Here is a 20,404-nt window from a genome sequence, read left to right as displayed (position 1 = left end):
TTAAATAAATGAATTCCCGACCAAAAATATAATAGTTAAATGTTCTATAAAACAGAACATTTTTAATGAAAAAGATAACATTTCTATTAAAAAAGGTACATTTTCCAAAAAAAATTGTCCAATAAAATGAATTAATTTTAAAATAAAAAAATATATTTTGAAGCAAAAATGGAATAGTTACGTCTTCATTAAAAAAATTAATTCTCAACTAAAAAAACAAACAAATTTTCAACCAAAAAAATTCATTTTTAATCACAGTGATGAACTTTTAACCAAAAATGTGTTCTTTTGATCACGTAGTGAAATTTTCATCCCAAAATTGTATTTTTCTATATAAAAAAAAACGAATTTCGAACTAAAAAAAATTAAATTTTTAAGCAAATTATTGAATTTCCAACTAAAAAGGTAATTTTTCTACCAAAACTAAAATACTTAAAATTTCAGTTGGTAAAATAAATTTTCAACCAAAAATAAACGATTTCTCAACAAAGTAGTTAAATTTTCAACCACAGAAATTAGTTTTTAATCAAAAAGATGAAGTTTTTACCAAAAAAGATACAGTTTCAATAAAATATATACATTTTTAAGTGCAAAAGATAAATTTACAAACCAAAACTATAATAGTTCAATTTGCAGTTAAAAAAGTAAATTTTAAACCAAAAAAAAAAGATTTTTTAGCAAATGAATGATTTTAAAATAATATATAAATTTTCAAGCAAAAATCGAACAGTTCCATCTTCAGTTAAACAAAATTAATTTTCAATTAGAAAGCAACAAATTTTCAACCGAAAAAAAATAATTTTTAATCACAGTGATGAATTTTTAATCAAATAGTGAAATTTTCATCCCCAAATATGATTTTTCTATTAAAAAAAAAACAACAAAAAAACGAATTTTCAACTAAACAAAATTTAATTTTTAACCAAATATTTGAATTTCCACTAAAAAGATAAATTTTCCAGAAAAAATAAAATACTTAAAATATCAGTCAAATAAATTTTCAACCAAAAATCAACGATTTCTCAACAAAGTAGTTAAATTTTCAACCACAGAAATTAATTTTTAATCAAAAAGATGAAATTTCTACCAAAAAAGATACAGTTTCAATAAAATATATACATTTTTAAGTGCAAAAGATAAATTTACAAACCAAAACTATAATAGTTCAATTTCCAGTTAGAAAAGTAAATTTTAAACTAAAAAAAAAGACGATTTTTCACAAAAAAATTAATTTTAAATCACAGTGATAAACTTTTAACCAAAAATATGAATTTTTGATCAAATACTGAAATTTTCAACCCAAAATATGATTTTTCTATAAAAAAAAACAACTAATTTTTAACTAAACAAAATTTAATTTTTAAACGAATACTTGAATTTCCAACTAAAAAGATAAATTTTGTACCAAAAATAAAATACTTAAAATATCAGTTAGTAAAAGAAACTTTCAACCAAAAATAAGCGATTTTTCAACGAAATAGTTCCATTTTCAACCGCAAATATTAATTTTTAACCAAAAAGATGAAGTTTCAAATAATGAGAGTACTCCTCAACAAAAAAAGACTTATTTTCAAAATATAGTTGAATTTTCACCTAAAACAGATAAACTTTCAACTAAAAGTAGAATCATTAAATTTTCAGAAAAAACTTAATTTTCAATAAAATCAAAGTAAAGTTCTAACAAAATAGTACAATTGACAAACAGATTTTAAGTTAAAAAAATTAATTCTATATAAGAAAAAACTAATTTTCAACCAAAATGATGCATTTTTAACAAAGTACATTATTTTTCAACCAAATCTGAAAATTTTTATTTGAATTTCCGATCAAATAGAGGACTAAATCACCAAGAAGCTTAAATATTCTTCCACAGATTCGATTTTTCAATAAAATACAGGAATTTTAAACCAAATATTTAAATTTTCAACTCAAGAAGATCAATTTTCAGTAAAAACAGTTCAGTAGTAAACAGTAAACAACTAAGTAGTTGAATTTTTAACCAAAAAAGATGATATCTCGACAAAAAATGTGACATTTGATATTTCAACCGAAAATTATTTTTAATTTGTACCACAAATAGTGGAATTTAACCAAAAACGATGAATTTTCAACCAAATAGTTGCGATCTTTAACAATAATAATAAAATTAACTTTATCAGGTTTTCCCTGGCTTTCTTTCACTTTCTGAAATTACCTGATCTAAGCAATTATGTAATTTAAAAATATATGTAGTAATGTTGATGTTTGTTTGAACAATAAATGCTTTAAATTCTCAATGAATATATAAATTATAATACAAAAATGTTCTAGCTTAAATGCGGAGCATATTCTCGAGATCAGCGTTTCTGTTTACGATCAGCTTTTCTGTTTACGATCAGCTTTTCTGTTTACAATCAGCTTTTCTGTTTACTATCAGCTTTTCTGTTTACGATAATCTTTTCTGTATACAATCAGCTTTTCTGTTTACGATCAGCGTGTTTCTGTTTACGATTATTAAAAAATGAATCGAAACACTGGAAAAAAAGCTTTAAAAGCACCCAAATCCTCAACTTTAGATTTTTACAGGATTTTTGAAAATTTAAACAAAAATGGGATTAAACCTTTAGAAAAAAAAGGATACTTACTGTGATCCCTGGAGTCCTTTAGTTCTTTAGGTCACTCACTTGCACAGTATCTTATTGTTTGTGTTTTCTCTTTTTTTGAACTGTAGCTGCTCGATGAAGCTGCCTCCGGAAGTGCTCAGCCCCACGACACAGCCTCTACAGAGTATGTCTTTCTTTTCCTGCTGTCAATGTTTTATTTCTCTGTGATAAAAAAAAAATGCAAGACTATCAGATGCGATGATGAAAACTATAACTTGTCTCTTTACCTGTTCCAGTGGTGACGAAAGGGAAGAAACGGCATTGGTCCGCGGATGCAATTTCGTGGGAAGAGTTCTTCGAGCTTCTCTTCCGGTTCAAGCGCTGATGCTCTTGCTTTTAGGGGCTGCCTCGCTGGTGCCTTCGGTCGAGGAAGATTATAGCTGTATGCTCTCCAACAACCTCGCCAGGAGCTTCACACCCTTGGTCGAGTATCCCAACGGACCTCCGCCTTTGTAACGTTTTTCAGGAATTGTCAACTTTTTACCACTTGTCTACAATTCTAAGCAGAGTTTATAATATGAATCCGTAATATGAGCAAGATGATAATTCGATTAATCGATTATTCGAGAAAAGACTTCCACTAGTCAGAAAGGGCAGGCATCTAGAATATGAAACCAAGTGAGAATTTTTAATGTGAGAAAATGTATCAGTGATGTAGTACTTTTACAAGAAACAAATTTGTACATAACTTAATACAATATTACAATGGACCAAACGGTTTGAAAAAATGCATTACAATCAGTGAAGTCTTAATTTATAATTTTTCTCTTTGTATATGATGAATGTTGTGCAATAATTTGTATAAATGGGTGAGAAGATAACACTTAAAGGCGGCATGTAATTAGACTGAAAATGCAATTGATGAAGATTGCAAATTCTGAAGAAAAAAAAAATTATTCGTCAACAATATAAGTCTTAAGATGAATGTAAAATACTCAAAACAAATTGAAGAGTTTGTTGAACGGAAAGATCTTTCTATTGGATTTAAACTCTAAACGTATGAAAGGATAATTCTAGAACGCGGAATATCAAGAAGCGATGGTGCTATTTGAATGATCGATCGGAAACGAACTGTTACGATTAATTATTTGCTTTCTAATTTACAAGTTTTTTGCTTATTGCACACTGAGCTTTATTATGTATTTTTATAAAGAAAGAGCTTATATAAGGTGGTGTAAAACTGCATATATACGACATTATAATATATTCCTATGAACATAAATGCAATACAGTCGTTTAAAAATATCGTCTATTTATTATCAAATCCTCACTTTTCCTGAACATGATTTTTTTTTATAAAAAGACGGACATGGCAGTTATTCAATACTGAAAGATGATAAATAAATCCAAATACTTCCGGAATAAGTACATTAGACTTTCATATAAATCACACTTTTAATCTAACATAAATTGACATAAATTGTGATAAATCATAATTGTAGAAGCATTCGCTTGAATTCATTTCACTTACGTAACTTTCACTGTACAAATGTAAATAGAAATTTTTATTTTTTTTTTGACAAAAATAATAAATTTTTCTTTATGAGCTAGCACTTTTTATAGCCGTGAGCTGTTCTGAGTATTCGAGATACAATCTTTGCCATCGAAGATGTTTAGCTAGGACGCCTAAAACGTCTTCAAGCAATTTGTGCTTTTTTATCCCCTGAAAACAAAAATAATTTTTTGTCATTTTGCGTTTTATTCTTAATTTAAATAAATATTTTTGGGATATTGAAATCTAAATAAATATTGCTTCGTTTGGATTTTTTTAAAAATAAATCAATCATAAACATGAGTCTCTTTTTGTGCAATTTTAACTTGAAGAGTTGGATATTGAATGTTTGAAGGATTTAAGCACATTTATATAAATTCAAATTACACATTTTTAAATTAAAAAATGAAACTTAAAGAATTCCAAACTATTCTCCAGAATAAAGCTTTCAAAATTATTAATTTCAAAAATTTAACGTATTTTAATTTTCAATTGAAGCATTCGAAATTAAATATCTTTAAGATTAAACGATTTAAAAAATATGTGTGTTTTAAATTGAAAGCAATTCAATATAATTTCTTATTCAATATTTCAATTCAATATTTAAAATATAAAAAACAATTTAATATACAATTAAAAACTTTCGAAATAAGTTTACAATCTGAGCGAAATTTCTTATATATAATAAATTAAATTCTATTTTCAATAATGCAATTTTTATTACCGGTGGTATCGACAAATATATTTCTGGAACATTTTTTTTTATTTAAAAATTTCAAACTATATCGAAAAAAAATCTGAACGATTTTAAGACCATTTTTTTAATTTTGCAGAATTTAACAAATATTTAGGTTAACTGAATGATTTCGAAAGATAATTAGAAATGTTAGAAGTTTTCAAAAAATTCTAAAATAATGTAAACCTTGAAAAACCAAATTTGTTTAAATTTTGCAGAATTTAAAAAATATTTAAGTTAGCTGAATTCTTTCGAAAGATAATTAGAAATGTTAGAAGTTTTCAAAAAAATTCTAAAATAATGTAAATCTTGTAAAACCAAAAAATGTCAAACAAAATGCAGATTTTTGAAGATTTTTAAAAAGAAGCTTTTCAATAATTTTGGAAACTTTCAAAACAATAAAAAAACTTAACATTCCTGTGCTAATTTCAAGTGATTACCTACAATTTTCAATAAAATGTAGAAGACAATTTCAATTTGAAACAATTAAAATTTTCAACTATTTTAGTATATCAAAACTTTCAAACAAATAATTTTATTTAATGAGAGAATTTATTTCTAAACATTTTAAAACATTGTCGATAAAAGTGAAAATTTGTATTCTACTTGATTTTTCAATATTGGAAAATAATTTTGTTTTTAACATTTTGCTACCATACTATAATTGGTAAACTTTTTTACACTTTTAAAGAGATGAGAAAAATTCAATTGTGGTAAAGCTAAAAAAATTACCGGTGTCGACAAAAAAATTTCTGGAACATTTCTTATGACTTACGTTTCATTTAAAAACATTAATTTTAAGTTTTAAAAATTTAGAAATATATCGAAAAAAAATCTGAACGATTTTAAGACAATTTTTTTAATTTTGCAGAATTTAAAAAATATTTAGGTTAACTGAATTATTTCGAAAGATAATTCAAAAAGTTAGAAGTTTTCAAAAAAAATTTTAAATAATTTAAATCTTGAGAAACCAAAATTTTTTAAATTTTGCAGAATTTAACAAATATTTAGGTTAACTGAATTATTTCGAATGATAATTAAAAATGTTAGAAGTTTTCAAAAAAATCTTAAATATTGTAAATCTAGAGAAACCAAAATTTTTAAAAATTTTTTAATTTTGCCGAATTTAAAAATTATTTAGGTTAACTGAATTATTTTGAAAGCTAATTAAAAATGTTAGAAGTTTTTAAAAAATCTAAAATAATGTAAATCTTGAGAAACCAAACATTAAATTTTTTTTTTTAATTTTGAAGAATTTAAAAAATATTTAGGCCAACTGAATTATTTTGAAAGATAATTGAAAATGTTAAGTTTTCAAAAAAAATTTTTAATAATTTAAATCTTGAGAAACCAAAAATATTTAAAATTTCCATACTTAAATTTTTTCTTGAATTTTGCAGAATTTAAAAAATATTTAGGTTAACTCAATTATTTCGAAAGACGATTAAAAATTTTATAAGTTTTCAAAACAATTCTAAAATAATGTAAATCTGGAGAAACAAAAAAATGTGAAACAAAATGCAGATTTTTTAAGATTATTAAAAAAAAAGCTTTTCAATAATTTTGAAAACTTTCATAACAATAAAAAAACTTAACATTTTTGGGCCAATTTCAAATGATTTCTTTTTTTTCTTTTAAATAGATTATCAGAGGAAATAAAAAAAATTAAAAGCCTTACAAATTATTTCCTAAAATTTAAAATAAAATGTAGAAGGCAATTTAAAACAATTAAAATTTCCAACTATTGAATTTTTCAATATTGGGAAATAATTGTTTTCAACTTTTTTCTCTGATACTATAATTGGTAAATTTTTCACCATTTTAAAAGAGATGAGAAAAATTAAATTGTGGTAAACCTAAAAAAACTTGTCGGTGCCGGTAAACAAAAAAACTTACCGGTTTCGACAATAAGAGTTCTGAAAACATTTTTAATGATTTGCGCTTCATTAAAAAACATTAATCTTAAGTTTTAAAAATTTCAAAATGTATCGAAAAAGAATCTGAAAGATTTTAAGACAATTTATAAATGTTGCAAAATTTAAAACATTTTTAGGATAATTGAATTATTTCAAATGATAGTTAAAAATGTTACAAGATTTCAAAAAAATTGAAAAATAATGTAAATCTTGAGAAACCAAAAAATTTCAAACAAAATCCAGATTTTTAAAGATTTTTAAAAAGAAGCTTTTCAATAATTTTGAAAACTTTCAAAAGAATAAAAACATTCCCGGGATAATTTCAAATGACATTTTTTCTTGTTAATAAATTTTAAGAGGAAATACAAAAAATCAAATAATTACAAATGACTTCCTAAAATTTCGAGAAAAATGAAAATATTTTAAAACTTAATGTTTTATTTTTTTTTTATTTTGGAAAATTAATTTTAAGATAATGTTTAATATATTTTCAATTTTTTTATATTTTTAAAAAAATAAAAACAATCTGTAAGATTTTAGGGCAGTTTTGAAGACTAAAAATATTATTAAAACTTGACAATATTTCCAAAAATTTACCAAACATTTTTTAATTTCTTTCAAGCTTCTAAAAGTCTTAAATATCTTAAATTGATTCGAATTTTTCCTAATATTTTGTAAAATCCTGTAATACAAAAAAAACTTCTAGATTCTTTTTCGACACTTCTGAAATCTTGAAAAACTTTTTTAATTTTTCTTAAGAATCATGCAAAAAATTATATTTATAAAACTTTCCTTATTCTCAAATCACAGAATCGAATTTTAAGTCGAATTCGAGTGTGCAGAAAAGATTACAAATAAATATTTATTCGAAATTTGTACTTAATATTTAACATTATTTTCCCCATCAAGTAGAAAAACTACACATGCGCTCTTTCAGCTATGATATTAAAAAATAATAATTTTAATTGCTAAAATAAAAAGAGAATTGCGCATAATTCAAATTTCTACCATGATAAACCAAGAAAATGTAAAAAATATTCCTTTCAAATGAGACAAAAATTACTAAAGAATCGCTTCAAAATCAAAATAATAAAACAATATTTGTAAATTCAAAATTAAAATCTAATATCACGTAATTAAAATCACAACATTTAAAAAAAAGGTTTTAATTGCTCAAGTTTATAAGCCTAATTAATTAGACCAAATGTAATATTTGAGGAAAATAAAAATAATAAAATAATAAAAATAGGGAAAACTTTAAGGAAAATATAAAAGTACCAGTATATTGGGTTCCCAGGTGCTTTTAATAGCGGAACTGTGACTCGGGCCCATTAGTTCGTCCAGAATGAGTCTCAGACGTTTTTCCAAACCATCTAGAAAAATATGGTAATGTATTAGCAAATAATAAGAATATGTTACTAAAAATGTAATTATAAAACCGTTTCTATTTTACAAGAATCAGAGCGATACAGTAGTTCAAATTAGGTTAAAAAAGTGGATTTTTTCGAAAAAGGGAATTAAAAGGCGATTTAATTTATTATAACAAATTTTTATATCATACGGAATCTACATATTTTTTGTTTAAAAATTATTTCATAAGATAGCAAAAATTGAAGAGGATTAAGGATTGAAAAATAGATCAGCTACAAAATTGAAAAATGCTCGTGTTTGATTTTTTTAAATGTATTTTTATAAGTAGTTACGTGTATTCTTTTCAGTAAAGAACACTGATGTGTTCAGAATATTTTTTCGGGTAAAATAAAAAAAAATAATAATTTGAAAAACACACATAAATAACTATTTGAAAACCCTATTTTTCTCTTTTAGTTGCCTTAGAATTCTACATCTGTTTCTAATGGCAGTTGAAAAAATTATAGTTTTCTGATTTGAAAATTCTAATATTATATTTTTTTTGGTCAACAATTGTATTTTTTAGTTAAAATTCAACTATTTTTGTATAAAATTAAACTGCTTGGTCAAAAATGAACTTTTTTGTTAAATATTCATAATTTCAAATATTTGATAAAAATTTCGTCATTTTAGCTTGAAAATTCAACAATTTGGTTGAATTTTTTTTCATTTTTGTTTAAAAAGCTTTTTTAGTCGCAGAATTCACTATTTCTGATAAAAAGTTCATTCTTCTCGTTTGAAAATTCTAACATATTTTTGGTTGAGAATTCATTTTTTTTTTGTTAACAATTTTATTATTTGGTAAAAATTTAACTTTTCTGTTAAATATTCCTAATATTAAATAATATAAGTAATATTTAAGTTCTATTATACTTTTGGTTAATTATTTTATTGTTTAGTTAAAATTCAACTATTTTAGTATAAAATTAAATTATTTGGTGAAAAATTAACTTTTTTGTTAAATATTCATAATTTCAAGTTGAAAATTCAACAATTTGGTTAAATTTTTTTTCATTTTTGACTAAAAAAGCTTGTTTGGTAGCAGAATCCACTATTTTTTACTGAAAGTTCATTCGTCTCGTTCGAAAATTCTAATCGATTTTTGATTGAGATTTTTTTTAACCATTTTTCTTAGCGTGGTTTTAAACACAGTGAAATACGATATAATCATACAAGAGAATACTTTATTATAACCGAGTGGTGTGAGCATTAGAGAACGACAGACTTGAGGGTCCGGGGTATAATCGTATGAGCAAACGAAACAAAAGTAGAGGGGTTAAAGGCAGTAGTGCCAACTAAAGAAAAACAAACATAAAGGTATTGATAATTGTGTATCTAACACTTCCCCTCAATTTCAATTGTCTTTATGAAACCCAAATTAAACAGTCATTGACAAATTAAAAATTCTTTGATTCCCAACATAAATTCTAGTCTTTAATCCCAACACGAATTTAACAGTCTTTTGAGTCCCAACACGAATTTAACAGTTTTTGAGTCCCAAACCACTAACACAATTGTCGAACTTTATTCCCGATAAAGGCTTGGTTAAAACATCTACTGTCATTTCTTTGGTAGGCAGAAACTTGATGATGAGTGGACAAGCCTGAATCGCTTGACGAATGAAATGATGCTTGATGACCACATGTTTGGTTCAAGAGTGAAAGACAGGATTCTCGACCAACTTTTCAGCAGATTGATTATCGTTGAAGATGGTGATCTTGGAGAGCGTGTCGAGTCGGAGTTCTTTGACAAAGCTCGACAAATGAATAGCTTCTCGAACAGCCTCGAAGAGGCTTACATATTAGGCCTCTGTAGAGGATAAGGCCACAATTCGCTGTTTGTGTGAGGTCCAAGAGATTGTTGCTCCGGATAACGAGAAAACGCATCCGAAATAAGACTTTCTATCGTAGGTGCAGCTTCCCTAGTCCGCGTCAGCATGTCCGAGAATTCCCTCATCGTCCGTCGTGTAGATTAACTTTCGGTTTATAGTACCCTGGAGGTACCTTAAAATCCTCTTCGCGCATTGCCAGTGAGTTTCGCCGTTATAGCTGTTGAACTGGCTCAGCATGACCACTGCATGAGCAATGTCGGGGCGAGTTCCAATGGCAATGTGCATCAGGGCCGCAATGAGCTCGCAGTAAGGATAGCTTTACAGTCGGACATTTCGAATTTCTGGAGAACTTCTCTGATGTATCCACTGTCAGCGATGGAAATCTGATTCTTCTTCTGCTCGACTTCGATTCCAAGACAGTATTTGATGTTTCCAAGATCTTTCACCCGGTATTCAGATGACAGTCTGGTTTTAATGTTGTCGACTAGTTTCGGTTCGTTGGAAGCTATCACGATGTCATCTACACAGATAAGTATGTAAGTGCTTCCCCTGGAACGATGGTCTACGTAAACACAGGGATCGGACGTCGTCTGCGACAAATCAAGTGAACTGAGGGTGCTGCTGAGTTTATAGTGTCATTGTCTGCCAGCGTGACTTAAACCGTAGAGCGCTTTCCGAAGTTTACAGACTTTGTCTCCGAAACTCAGTTCACGAAGCATACGCTTCGACTTGACGATCAATATCTTATCCTTTTCAATTGCGAGGATCCTCTCAAGGGCGTCTTTTAGCAGGATCGGTTGCTCCATGTACACGAGTGTGTCCATATCTCCGTTAAGATCAGCTGTGGTGATGTCCAGCTGCGTTGCTTGGAGTCCGAGTTTAGCGGATAGTGCCAGTAATAGTCGGAATGAATCCAAACGTGCTACTGGGGCAAATATGTTTGTAAAGTCAATACCGGGCCGTTGAGAAAATCCGCGTGCAACAATTCGAGCCTTACGTCGATCTAAGGTCCCGTCCGGATTGAATTTGTTGCATAGGACGGTTCGGCACGAAATCACATTGTGATCCTTGGGTCTGTCGACTAGTTCCCAAGTATCATTTGCCACCAGGCACTTTGTTTCCGAGTAGATCGCGTCGATCCACTCTTCTTTGTCTTGACTCTTCAAAGCGTCGTTGAGAGGCACCTCGATAGCCGCCATTACCATGCAAGCGTCACCAATGGAATTATTGGCATCTTCGTTGACTGAAAGCTGGAGGGGTTCTGGTTGTTCCTCCTCGCTCCTTGCGTCTTCGTTACTAGGAGGATCGTCGATCACTTCCTCGTTGTACTGCTTCCTGGGTCCTCTCTTGCCGGTTTTGACGAATTTGAGCCTTCCACAAGGCCTCTTTGTATTCAATCTTGTGACTACCCCCGCTTCGATTACGGTGCTGGATTCTTCAGGTAGAAATCCTTCAGGTTGAAATTCTCTTTCAAAGCCAAGGAAAGGCTCAAGGTCATCTTCAGAATCTTCATTGTTGCGTGTGTTGTCATGTACCTCGACATGTTGAATTGGGTATTCGTTCAGATCTGTGATGCTGGCGTACATTACTATTTACCTGGAGGTGCGGTTTTCGGGTAAAGTTTGTAAACGGGTACGACGTGGGGCATCTATCCTTGGGTGTTCCCCCTTTTTCTTGGATGGATGGGATTGAAATTCATTCAAGAATTTAACTTCTCGAGATATGCGGATCTTGCGTTCGTCGGGTATATAAATACGATAAGCTTTGGATTGATCGGCGTAACCAACAAAGAATCTAGCAATTCCCTTGGGCTCAAACTTCCCTTTTCCCGGAGACTTATCAAGTACGAAAGCTCGTTGACCAAACGATCGAAGATGCGCGAGATCTGGATTTTGCCCGGTCCATCTTTCCATGGGGGTTATTCCGTCAGGTAACGCTTTCGTAGGGCATCGGTTTCTCGTATAATTCGGCGTGGCGATTGCCTCTACCCAAAGCGATGGAGGCAAATTCGCGTCAATCTGCATGCAACGCGCGGCTTCGACCAATGTACGGTTTTTACGCTCGTCTACATCGTTTTATTGCGGTGTACAGGGCGTCTTAAGATGCTGTCGGATACCTGAAGCCTTGAGTAGATCCTCCATTTCCCTGTTGACGAACTCTCCGCCATTGTCGGGCTGGATCGCTTTAATCTTGCGCCAGAGTTGATTTTCCACGAGATTCTTATAATCTTTAAATTTCTGCACGGCTTCGCTTTTATTCTTCAGGAAATATACGAGACACACTCTGCTGTAATCGTCTATAAAAGTTATGAAATAGCGTGCGCCCCCCCCCCCCCCCCCCCCCCCATGACTGCGTCCGCATCGGCCCCCAGAGGTCTGTATGCACCAGCTCCAGTAGCTCCTTGGAGAAATTTTCGCGGGGTCTAAAGGGAATGCTAGACATTTTTCCTTAAATGCATGACTCACATTTGATATCGTTGACCGTTGCTTTGAGCTTCACACCATTCACCTTTCCATCCTTGGCGAGTATTGACTGGTCCCGGGCATTGTTATGTCCTAGGAGTGTATGCCACATTTCGACGTCGGTCTTGAGTTTCGCATCTTCAGAGACGACATTCGCGCATTGTTCGCGTCACAGCTGTTTCTGCAGCCACTCGCGCCGCCACTGCCTCTTTGTTGGAACGTACCAAACGATTTTTGATTCCTCACCGCGAACATGGCAGCGCCACCATCTTCACTCGACTTTTGATTCCTCGTGTTGAGCTCCTCTATAATTTTTACCTTCAGGGATACCACGTCGGGCAAACTATCGCGAGATTCAATAGCACACTGGAAATTCTCCAAACCGTTCGGCAGGCTGTATAACAGCATAATGAGAAGAAGATTGTCATTTATGTCGACATCCATGGCTCTTAGATTATCTACGGCGTCGAAAAATTGGGCGAGATGCGTCATGAGATCGCCGTTGTCTTGCATTTTCTGCTGCATGAGACGTTTGAGGAGGGTCGCTTTTCGCACGGGTCCTTTTGAGGCGTAAACGGATTGGTGTTTTAGCCATACCTCACGAGACGTTGTGCAGCCTCGAATTTGGGCGAGTTCCGAGGGGTTAATCGCTAATATCAGATCGGCCTTGGCCTTGCAATCGTTAGTTGTCAACGTTGTAATAGCGGCTTGTACGCGCGCGAGTTCTGCGCCTTCCCCTGCCTCGACGGGTTTCACTATTTCACCAGAAACGCATCCCCAAGTATCATTTTTACGAGCAAAGCTTCGGCTTGAATACACCACGTATCATAATTGTCGCGGGTGAGTGTTTCAAGTCTCGTTGTCATCGTCGCGTACGCCATTTGGTTCGGCTGGCGGGTCGACTCTTCACGTCCGCGCACACGGTGATTTTCTCACTCGACTATTCACGCTCACGAAATCACTTTTCTCGTTTTTATCGTGCTCAGCATTAATCTGGGCCCCATAACCTCTTAGCGAGGTTTTAGACGCAGTAAAACACGATATAATTATACAAGAGAACACTTTATTATAACCGAGTGGTGTGAGCATTAGAGAACGACAGACTTGAGGGTCCGGGGTATAATCGTATGAGCAAACGAAACAAAAGTAGAGGGGTTAAAGGCAGTAGTGCCAACTAAAGAAAAATAAACATAAAGGTATTGATAATTGTGTATCTAACAATTTTATTATTTGTTAAAAATTTAACATTTCTGTTAAACATTCCTAATTTAAAATAATATAAGCAATATTTAAATTCTAATATATTTTTAGTTGCGAATTCTTTTTTTTATTTTTAACAATTTTATTATTATATTTAAATTAAATTTTGTTGTTGAAAATTCAACAACTATGTTCAAAATTTATCCTTTTTTTTGATAAAATCCTCATTTTTTTGTTGAAAATTCAAATTTTTTGTAGAAAACTCGTTTTTTTGGATTTAAAATTTCAAAATTTGGTTAAATTTTTTTTCTATTGAAGAAAAAAGTTTTTTTGGTCACAGAATCAACTATTTTGAGTTGTAAATTCATTCTTTGCCCTTTCATTCTTCTTTTTTTATATACAAACTCAACTATTTTGGTAAAAATATAAAGTTCCTGTTAAAAATTCCTAATTTCGAGTTGAAAATTCAAAAATTTGGTAGAAAACTCGTCTTTCTGGTATTGAAAATTCAACAATTTGATTGAAATTTTTTCTTCTTTTTCTATTTTTTATTGAAAGTTCATTCTTCTCGTTTCAAAATTATAATATAATTTTGGTTACGAATTCATTTCTTTTTTTGTTAACTATTTCATTATTATATTAAAATTACATTTTTTTGTTGAAAATTGAACAACTCTGTTAAAAAGTTATTCTCCTTTTTTTGTTAAAATCCTGTTTTTGGGTTGATACTTCAAATGTTTTGTAGAAAATTCGTATTTCTGGCTTGAATTTTTGATTGGAACTTCCTTCTTCTTGTTTAAAAATTATAATATTATATTTTTAGTTGCAAATTCTTTATTTTTTTGCTTGCTAAAAATTTTATTATTTGATTAAAATTTGTTTAGCATAAAATTCAACTATTTGCCAAAAAATTAACTTTTTTGTTTTAATATTCCTAATTTCATGTTGAAAATTCAAATATTTGGTAGAAAACTCGTCTTTTTGGCTTGAAAATTGAAAAATTTGGTTGAATTTTTTTCTTCAATTATGACTAAAAAAGCTTTTTTGGTCGCAGAATCCACTTTTTTTTAAAGTTCATTATTCTCGTTTAAAAACCCTAATACATTTTTGGTTGAGAATTCATTTTTTTTTTGTTAACAATTTTATTATTTGGTTAAAATTGAAATTTGTTATTATAAAATTCAACTATTTGGTGAAAAATTAACTTTTCTGTTAAATGTGACTAATTTAAAATAATATGAGTGATATTTAAATTCTAATATATTTTTAGTTGCGAATTCTTTTTTTTTTATTTTAAACAATTTTATTATTATATTAAAATGTTTTTGAAAATTCAACAACTTTTTAAAAAATTTATCCTTTTTTCGATAAAATCCTAATTTTTGGTTGAAAATTCAAATGTTTTGTAGTAAACTCGTTTTTTGGCTTGAAATTTAAAAAATTTGGTTGAATTTTTTTCTCTCTTGACTAAAGAAAGCTTTTTTTGGTTACATAATCAACTATTTTGAGTTGCAAGTTCATTCTTCGCGCTTTCATTCTTCTTTTTTTATATAAAAACTCAAATATTTTGGTAAAAATATGAAGTTCCTGTTAAAAATTCCTAATTTCGAGTTGAAAATTCAAAAATTTGGTAGAAAACTCGGTTTTTATTAATTATTGTATTTTCATAAAAATCTTTTTCGTTGAAGATGTATATTTTTTTAGTTAAAAATTTTAACTATTTGATTTAATGTTGAACTCATTTGCTGAACATCTTTTTTGTCCGAGATACATAATTTTAGTTGAAAGTTCATCTCCGGTTAAAAATTTCACTATTTTGTTGAAATTTCCATTTTTTTTGTTTTGGTTGCGAATTAACTTTTTTAACAAAAGATTTAATTACATCATTTTTTGTTGGCAAATTATATTTTTAATTGAAACTTGATCTGGTTAAGAAGAATATTCAACTATTTGGTTTAAAATTCATGTATTTGATCGTAAATTCTTTTCTTTGGTAGAAAATTAATCTTTTCCTTGAAAATTCATCATTTTTATTAAAAATGAAACTTTATGGTTGTAAATTTTAATATTTGGTTGAAAATTCAACTTTTTTGTAAAACATTCTTTTCTTTTTGGTTTAAAAATTCAAATAATTGAGTTGAAAAATAAACATTTTTGTTAGTCATTTTTTTGGTTATTTGAATTTTTGTATTAAGAATTAAAATATTTTTGTTTTGAAATATAAATTATTATATTTTTCGCTGTTAATTCGTCCTTTTTTTGTATAAAATTAATTCTTTTGATTGAATATTCATCCCTATGGTTGAAAATTCATCTCGTTTCTTTAAAATGCAATATTTCTACTTGAAAGATTATGAATTTTAAGCGTTTCAATATTAATTAAATAAATTAAATATATTAAGTCTATTGAAAAGAATTTATTCTCCTCTTTTCGTAAATAAATCTCGCAATTTCCCCTGTTTATAAAGTATTATGACCTATACAGCCTCTTATTTTTTTAAAATTATTATTAATTTACAATAACCGAATCGATTCATCATTCAGATTTATTTTCTCGATTGAATCTTTAGCAATTTTTTCATTGTCGATGACGTCCCTAAAATCTAAAAAATCAGAAAATGAACCTTTCATAAAATATTTGAAATCGGTATCATAAAAAATTCAAAAAGAATCTCAATCAAAGCATCTTGCTCTCTGTTGTGCTGAGTTTTTCTTTATGACTCTTGAAAAATGAATCGAAAACTTGTAAAAAGAAGGAGGGAAGGGGGAAAATTAGGGGGAAAATTTTTAAAAAATTTTAAATATACCTTGAGTTAATAAAAAGGAAACGAGTGCCATCAGCCAGTGGTTGTACTCTTGAGCACTCCCAAGTGCTTTTGAAGCGAGCAGTTGTTGCTCCAGGTAGGAAACAACACAAGGAGCACTGTGAGGCAATCTGGGATTTGGCAGAGTACTACCAGCAGTTCTGTGCAATCCTTCTTGCAAAGTCGAAAGAGGACCTCTAGGAACTCTATTTCCGGTTGAGCTCGAAGCGTTGTGCGCAGACCAACGCCAGACCGGATCTTGACTGTCGCCAATTAGTAACCAAGTACCTAAAAATAGAAAATGGAGACAATTTTTTTTAGGTATAAATATAGAAATTCTTATTTACAATTTTCTTAAAAAGAAATCCTTTTTAGTTTGCAAATTCAACAATTTTGTTAAAAATTAGTTGTTTTTTTTTTAGGGTAAAAATTCAACTCTGTTCGCAGAAGGTTAACCTTTGGTTTAACATTCTTATTTTATTGCTCATAAAACAACTGAACTCTTTTTTTTTTGGACAAAAACTTATCTGAAATATTGTCTTTTTTATTTTCAGAGTTTATCGTTTTTAGTAGAAATATTGCATCTTTATTGGATAAAACTGCAACTTTTACGTTGCCAACGCCCGAAATTCTCCGTATTAAAATCATCGAAGAAGGTGATGCTCGAAATAATGAGGTAAGAAGTGCTGTTCAAGATGCTATGATCACGAAAGGACGTTGAAACGGGAACAAAAATAACCCGGAAAAGAGTGGATCGCGTGACATTCACTCACAAAGCTAGGGATTGTAAAATAAAAGGTGGAAACGGCCGATTGTCGACGAAATTAGCCGAAGATGTATCGTGCTGATGAAGTAATCTTTTATCCGTCGCGAAAATTACCGATAATAATTGTACCTTTGAAGTAAGCAATATCATTACAATTCATAATTTGCATAAAAATTGAATCATACTAATTCTTATTTCCTTGTTTTTATCATTTTCATTTTTATTTTTAATCTCTATGTAGGAACCAGTATAGGATCCTATATTCTATTTCGTCTTTTCTGTCCTTTAAAAAAAAATTTTTTTTAATTTTTAATCTTATTTTTTACGATCGAAAGAAAACCTACTCATCCTATCTCAAAATGATTAATAATAAATTTATAGATCTTTTTAGGCGAAAACTTTTGTCTTTTAATTTTAGTTCGTACCTTCTGTCGTTTTTTCAAAACAATTTAATCTTTTTATTTTGAATCTTATTTTTTACGACTAAAGAAAAAACTACGTGCCCTACCAAAAATTATTTATGAACAATTTCAATGAGTTTTCGGTATTTTTTGGAAGCGTAACTTTTGTCTATTTATATTTTTCATAGCTTGTGCCATTTGTCAAAAAATTAACTTTTTTATTTTTATTGTTTTTTACGCATAAAACAAAAATTGCGCATCCTATAAAAAATAATTATTAAAAAATTTGTAGCTCTTTTTTTGGATATACAAGTTTCATCTCATTTTTTTTCGTAGCTTGTGTTGTTAGTCCAAAAAAATTTTATCTTTTTATTTTTAATGTTGTGTGTGTATCTTGCATAGTTAGACAAAAAAATGGAATTTTTAAATATTTCATTATTTTTGGTACGATCAAATTTTGAATTTTCAACTTTTCCACCAAATTAAAAAAGTTTTTATGATAATCTTATGGGGCTTTCAAAAATCAACGTTTTTCTTCTCTTGACTTTTTTCATATCATACGTTGTTTGGCTTAAAATTTTTATTGTAGTTTTTTTTTTTTTTGAAAATGCTCTCACTCTGATAATTTTCTTTTAATATAAAAGAGTCAAAAGGATATTTTTAAATCTTGAAAAAATGTGGTTTCAAAATTTTTGAAAATGCGCTCACTTTTTCAATTTTCATCTAAAATAGCTAGTTTACGAACTCGTTCTTTCTTTTTGGGCCTTAAAAAAGTGTGCCACAGCAGAATCCAATCTGATTAATTTTTCGAAATTTATCGTGCCTACAGAATACAGACTACAGTCAGGCAAACACACCTTCGTAAAAATCGTGGAGATTTGATGAAAACCGACAAAGTGAAATTTTACCTAAAACCAATACCATCTCATTAGGATGAGATTGTAATAAATTTTGAAACGAATAGTTGAATTTTCGATCAAAAAGATGAATTTTCAACAATAAAAAAAAATTTCTACCAAAAAAGACGAAGTTTTGTCCAAAAACCCAAATTTTCAAATAAAATATAAATTTTTAACTGAAAATGGAATAGTTCATTTCTATTTTAAAATTTAATTTTTAACTAATTTTCAACAAAATAGTTAAATTTTCATTCAAAGGAAAGAAGTTTTGAATTAAAAAGATGAATAATCAATAAAAAAATGAATTTTTAACAAAAAAGTTAATATTCGACCAATTAGTTGAATTTTCAACAAGAGTTAATTTTTTTACTAAAAAGATTGATTTTTTCTTTTTTAAAAAATCGCTGGATTTTGAACAACATAATAAAATACTATGCAAATTGCCTGAGTTTATAAATGATACAAATCACTTTTTCGAGGTCAAAGTTTTTGTTTAAATTTAAATAAATGAGTAAAATCTGTGAAATATGTTAATTATTTTAAATACTTTTCAGATTTTCCAATTTTTTTAGACAATTGAATGTTTTCTTTTCTTTTTAATATTAGTAAAATTCCACACATGTACATTTTTTGAAATTGAAGTGAACAGCCATAATTAGATTGCATTTTAGAAATTGTAAGCAAAAATGTAGACCGGTCCTGATAAATCAGGACGCCTGATCTCCCTATCTAAAAATCTGATAATTCCACAATTATATTTTTGGTTAAAAATGTAATTCGTTCGTTGATATTTGTTTACTTTGGTAGAAAACACATCATTTGGGTTGAAAATTTAACTATTTCTTTAAAATTTTATTTTTTTGATTGAAGTTTCATAATTTTATTTAAGAATTAATTTATTTGGTTGAAAGCGTATCTATTTTTTTTTAATTCGTTTTTTGAATTGAACATACATTTATTTTGTTGAAAGCTCCTCTTTTTCGGTAGAAAATTAATCTTTTTGTTTGAAAAATAATCGTTTTTTATCAAGGATTTTCAATTACTTTGAAGAAAACTCTTCTACTTTAAGTGAATTTAACTGTTTTTGGTTTAAAAATGAAATCCTTTTGGGTTGAAACATTAACTACTACATTTTCTTTTTTTAGAAAATTAACAATTTTCTTAAAAAGCATAGTTTTTGGTTGAAAAATTAACTGTTTTGTTAAGAATTCATGGTTTTGGGTATAAAATTCGACACTTCGTAAAACATTAACGTTTTGTTTAAAATTCATATTTTGTTTCTGATAAGACAACTGAAATCTTTTTTGGATGAAAACTATTCTAATTTGTCCTTTTAATATAAAAGTTTAACTTTTTAGTAGGAATATTGCCTTCTTCTTGCATAAAAATTCAACTGTTTTGTTGAAAATTCAATTATTCCCTAGGAAATATACTTTGGATTTAAAATTAGAATTTTTGTGGAAAAAAACAAGTTAAATCTTTTTGGATGAGAAATAAACACTTTTTTCAAATTTGTCCTTTTTATTTCGAAATTCAGCTGTTTTAGTAGAATTTTCATCTTTCTTAGATAAAAATGCAAGGGTTTGGTTGAAAATTCAACCATTTTGTTGAAAAGTTATACTTTTTGGTTAAAAGTTCTCTTATTTTGTTGAAAATTTAACTAAATTGCAAAAAAATTACTTTTTGTTTAAATTTAATATTTCAGTGTTAAAAGAGGAACTAAAATATTTTCTGGATGCAAAGTTAACTATTTTGTTGACAATTCTTTAAATTGAAAATTCATCTGTTTTAGAAGAATTTCCAACTTTCTTGGAAGAAGATGCAACTGTTTGGTTAAAAATTAAA

At 28.7% G+C, this 20,404-nt stretch overlaps 2 protein-coding genes across 2 annotated transcripts in view; one reads left to right on the top strand and one right to left on the bottom strand.

Annotated features, from left to right (window-relative positions):
* Positions 1 to 3,880, top strand: part of LOC117179063 (nesprin-1-like) — a 296,643-nt gene extending 292,763 nt beyond the window's left edge. The window contains exons 52-53 of the mRNA XM_033370700.1: positions 2,711 to 2,766; positions 2,879 to 3,880. Of these exons, the coding sequence (XP_033226591.1) occupies positions 2,711 to 2,766; positions 2,879 to 3,098 (276 nt within the window). The 3' untranslated portion in view covers positions 3,099 to 3,880. The remainder of the gene's footprint in view (positions 1 to 2,710; positions 2,767 to 2,878) is intronic.
* The window catches only part of LOC117179064 (protein HIRA homolog), a 59,437-nt gene continuing 42,861 nt past the window's right edge, over positions 3,829 to 20,404 (bottom strand). Inside the window, exons 9-11 of the mRNA XM_033370701.1 lie at positions 16,497 to 16,781; positions 8,065 to 8,159; positions 3,829 to 4,305 (exon numbers count right to left, since the gene is read on the bottom strand). Of these exons, the coding sequence (XP_033226592.1) occupies positions 4,183 to 4,305; positions 8,065 to 8,159; positions 16,497 to 16,781 (503 nt within the window). The 3' untranslated portion in view covers positions 3,829 to 4,182. The remainder of the gene's footprint in view (positions 4,306 to 8,064; positions 8,160 to 16,496; positions 16,782 to 20,404) is intronic.

This window comes from Belonocnema kinseyi, chromosome 8 (genome assembly GCF_010883055.1).
Source record: "Belonocnema kinseyi isolate 2016_QV_RU_SX_M_011 chromosome 8, B_treatae_v1, whole genome shotgun sequence".
In the NCBI taxonomy this organism is placed as follows: domain Eukaryota; kingdom Metazoa; phylum Arthropoda; class Insecta; order Hymenoptera; family Cynipidae; genus Belonocnema; species Belonocnema kinseyi.
The sequence above is the reverse complement of the archived record's forward strand: the minus strand, read 5'-3'. Positions and strand labels throughout refer to the sequence as shown.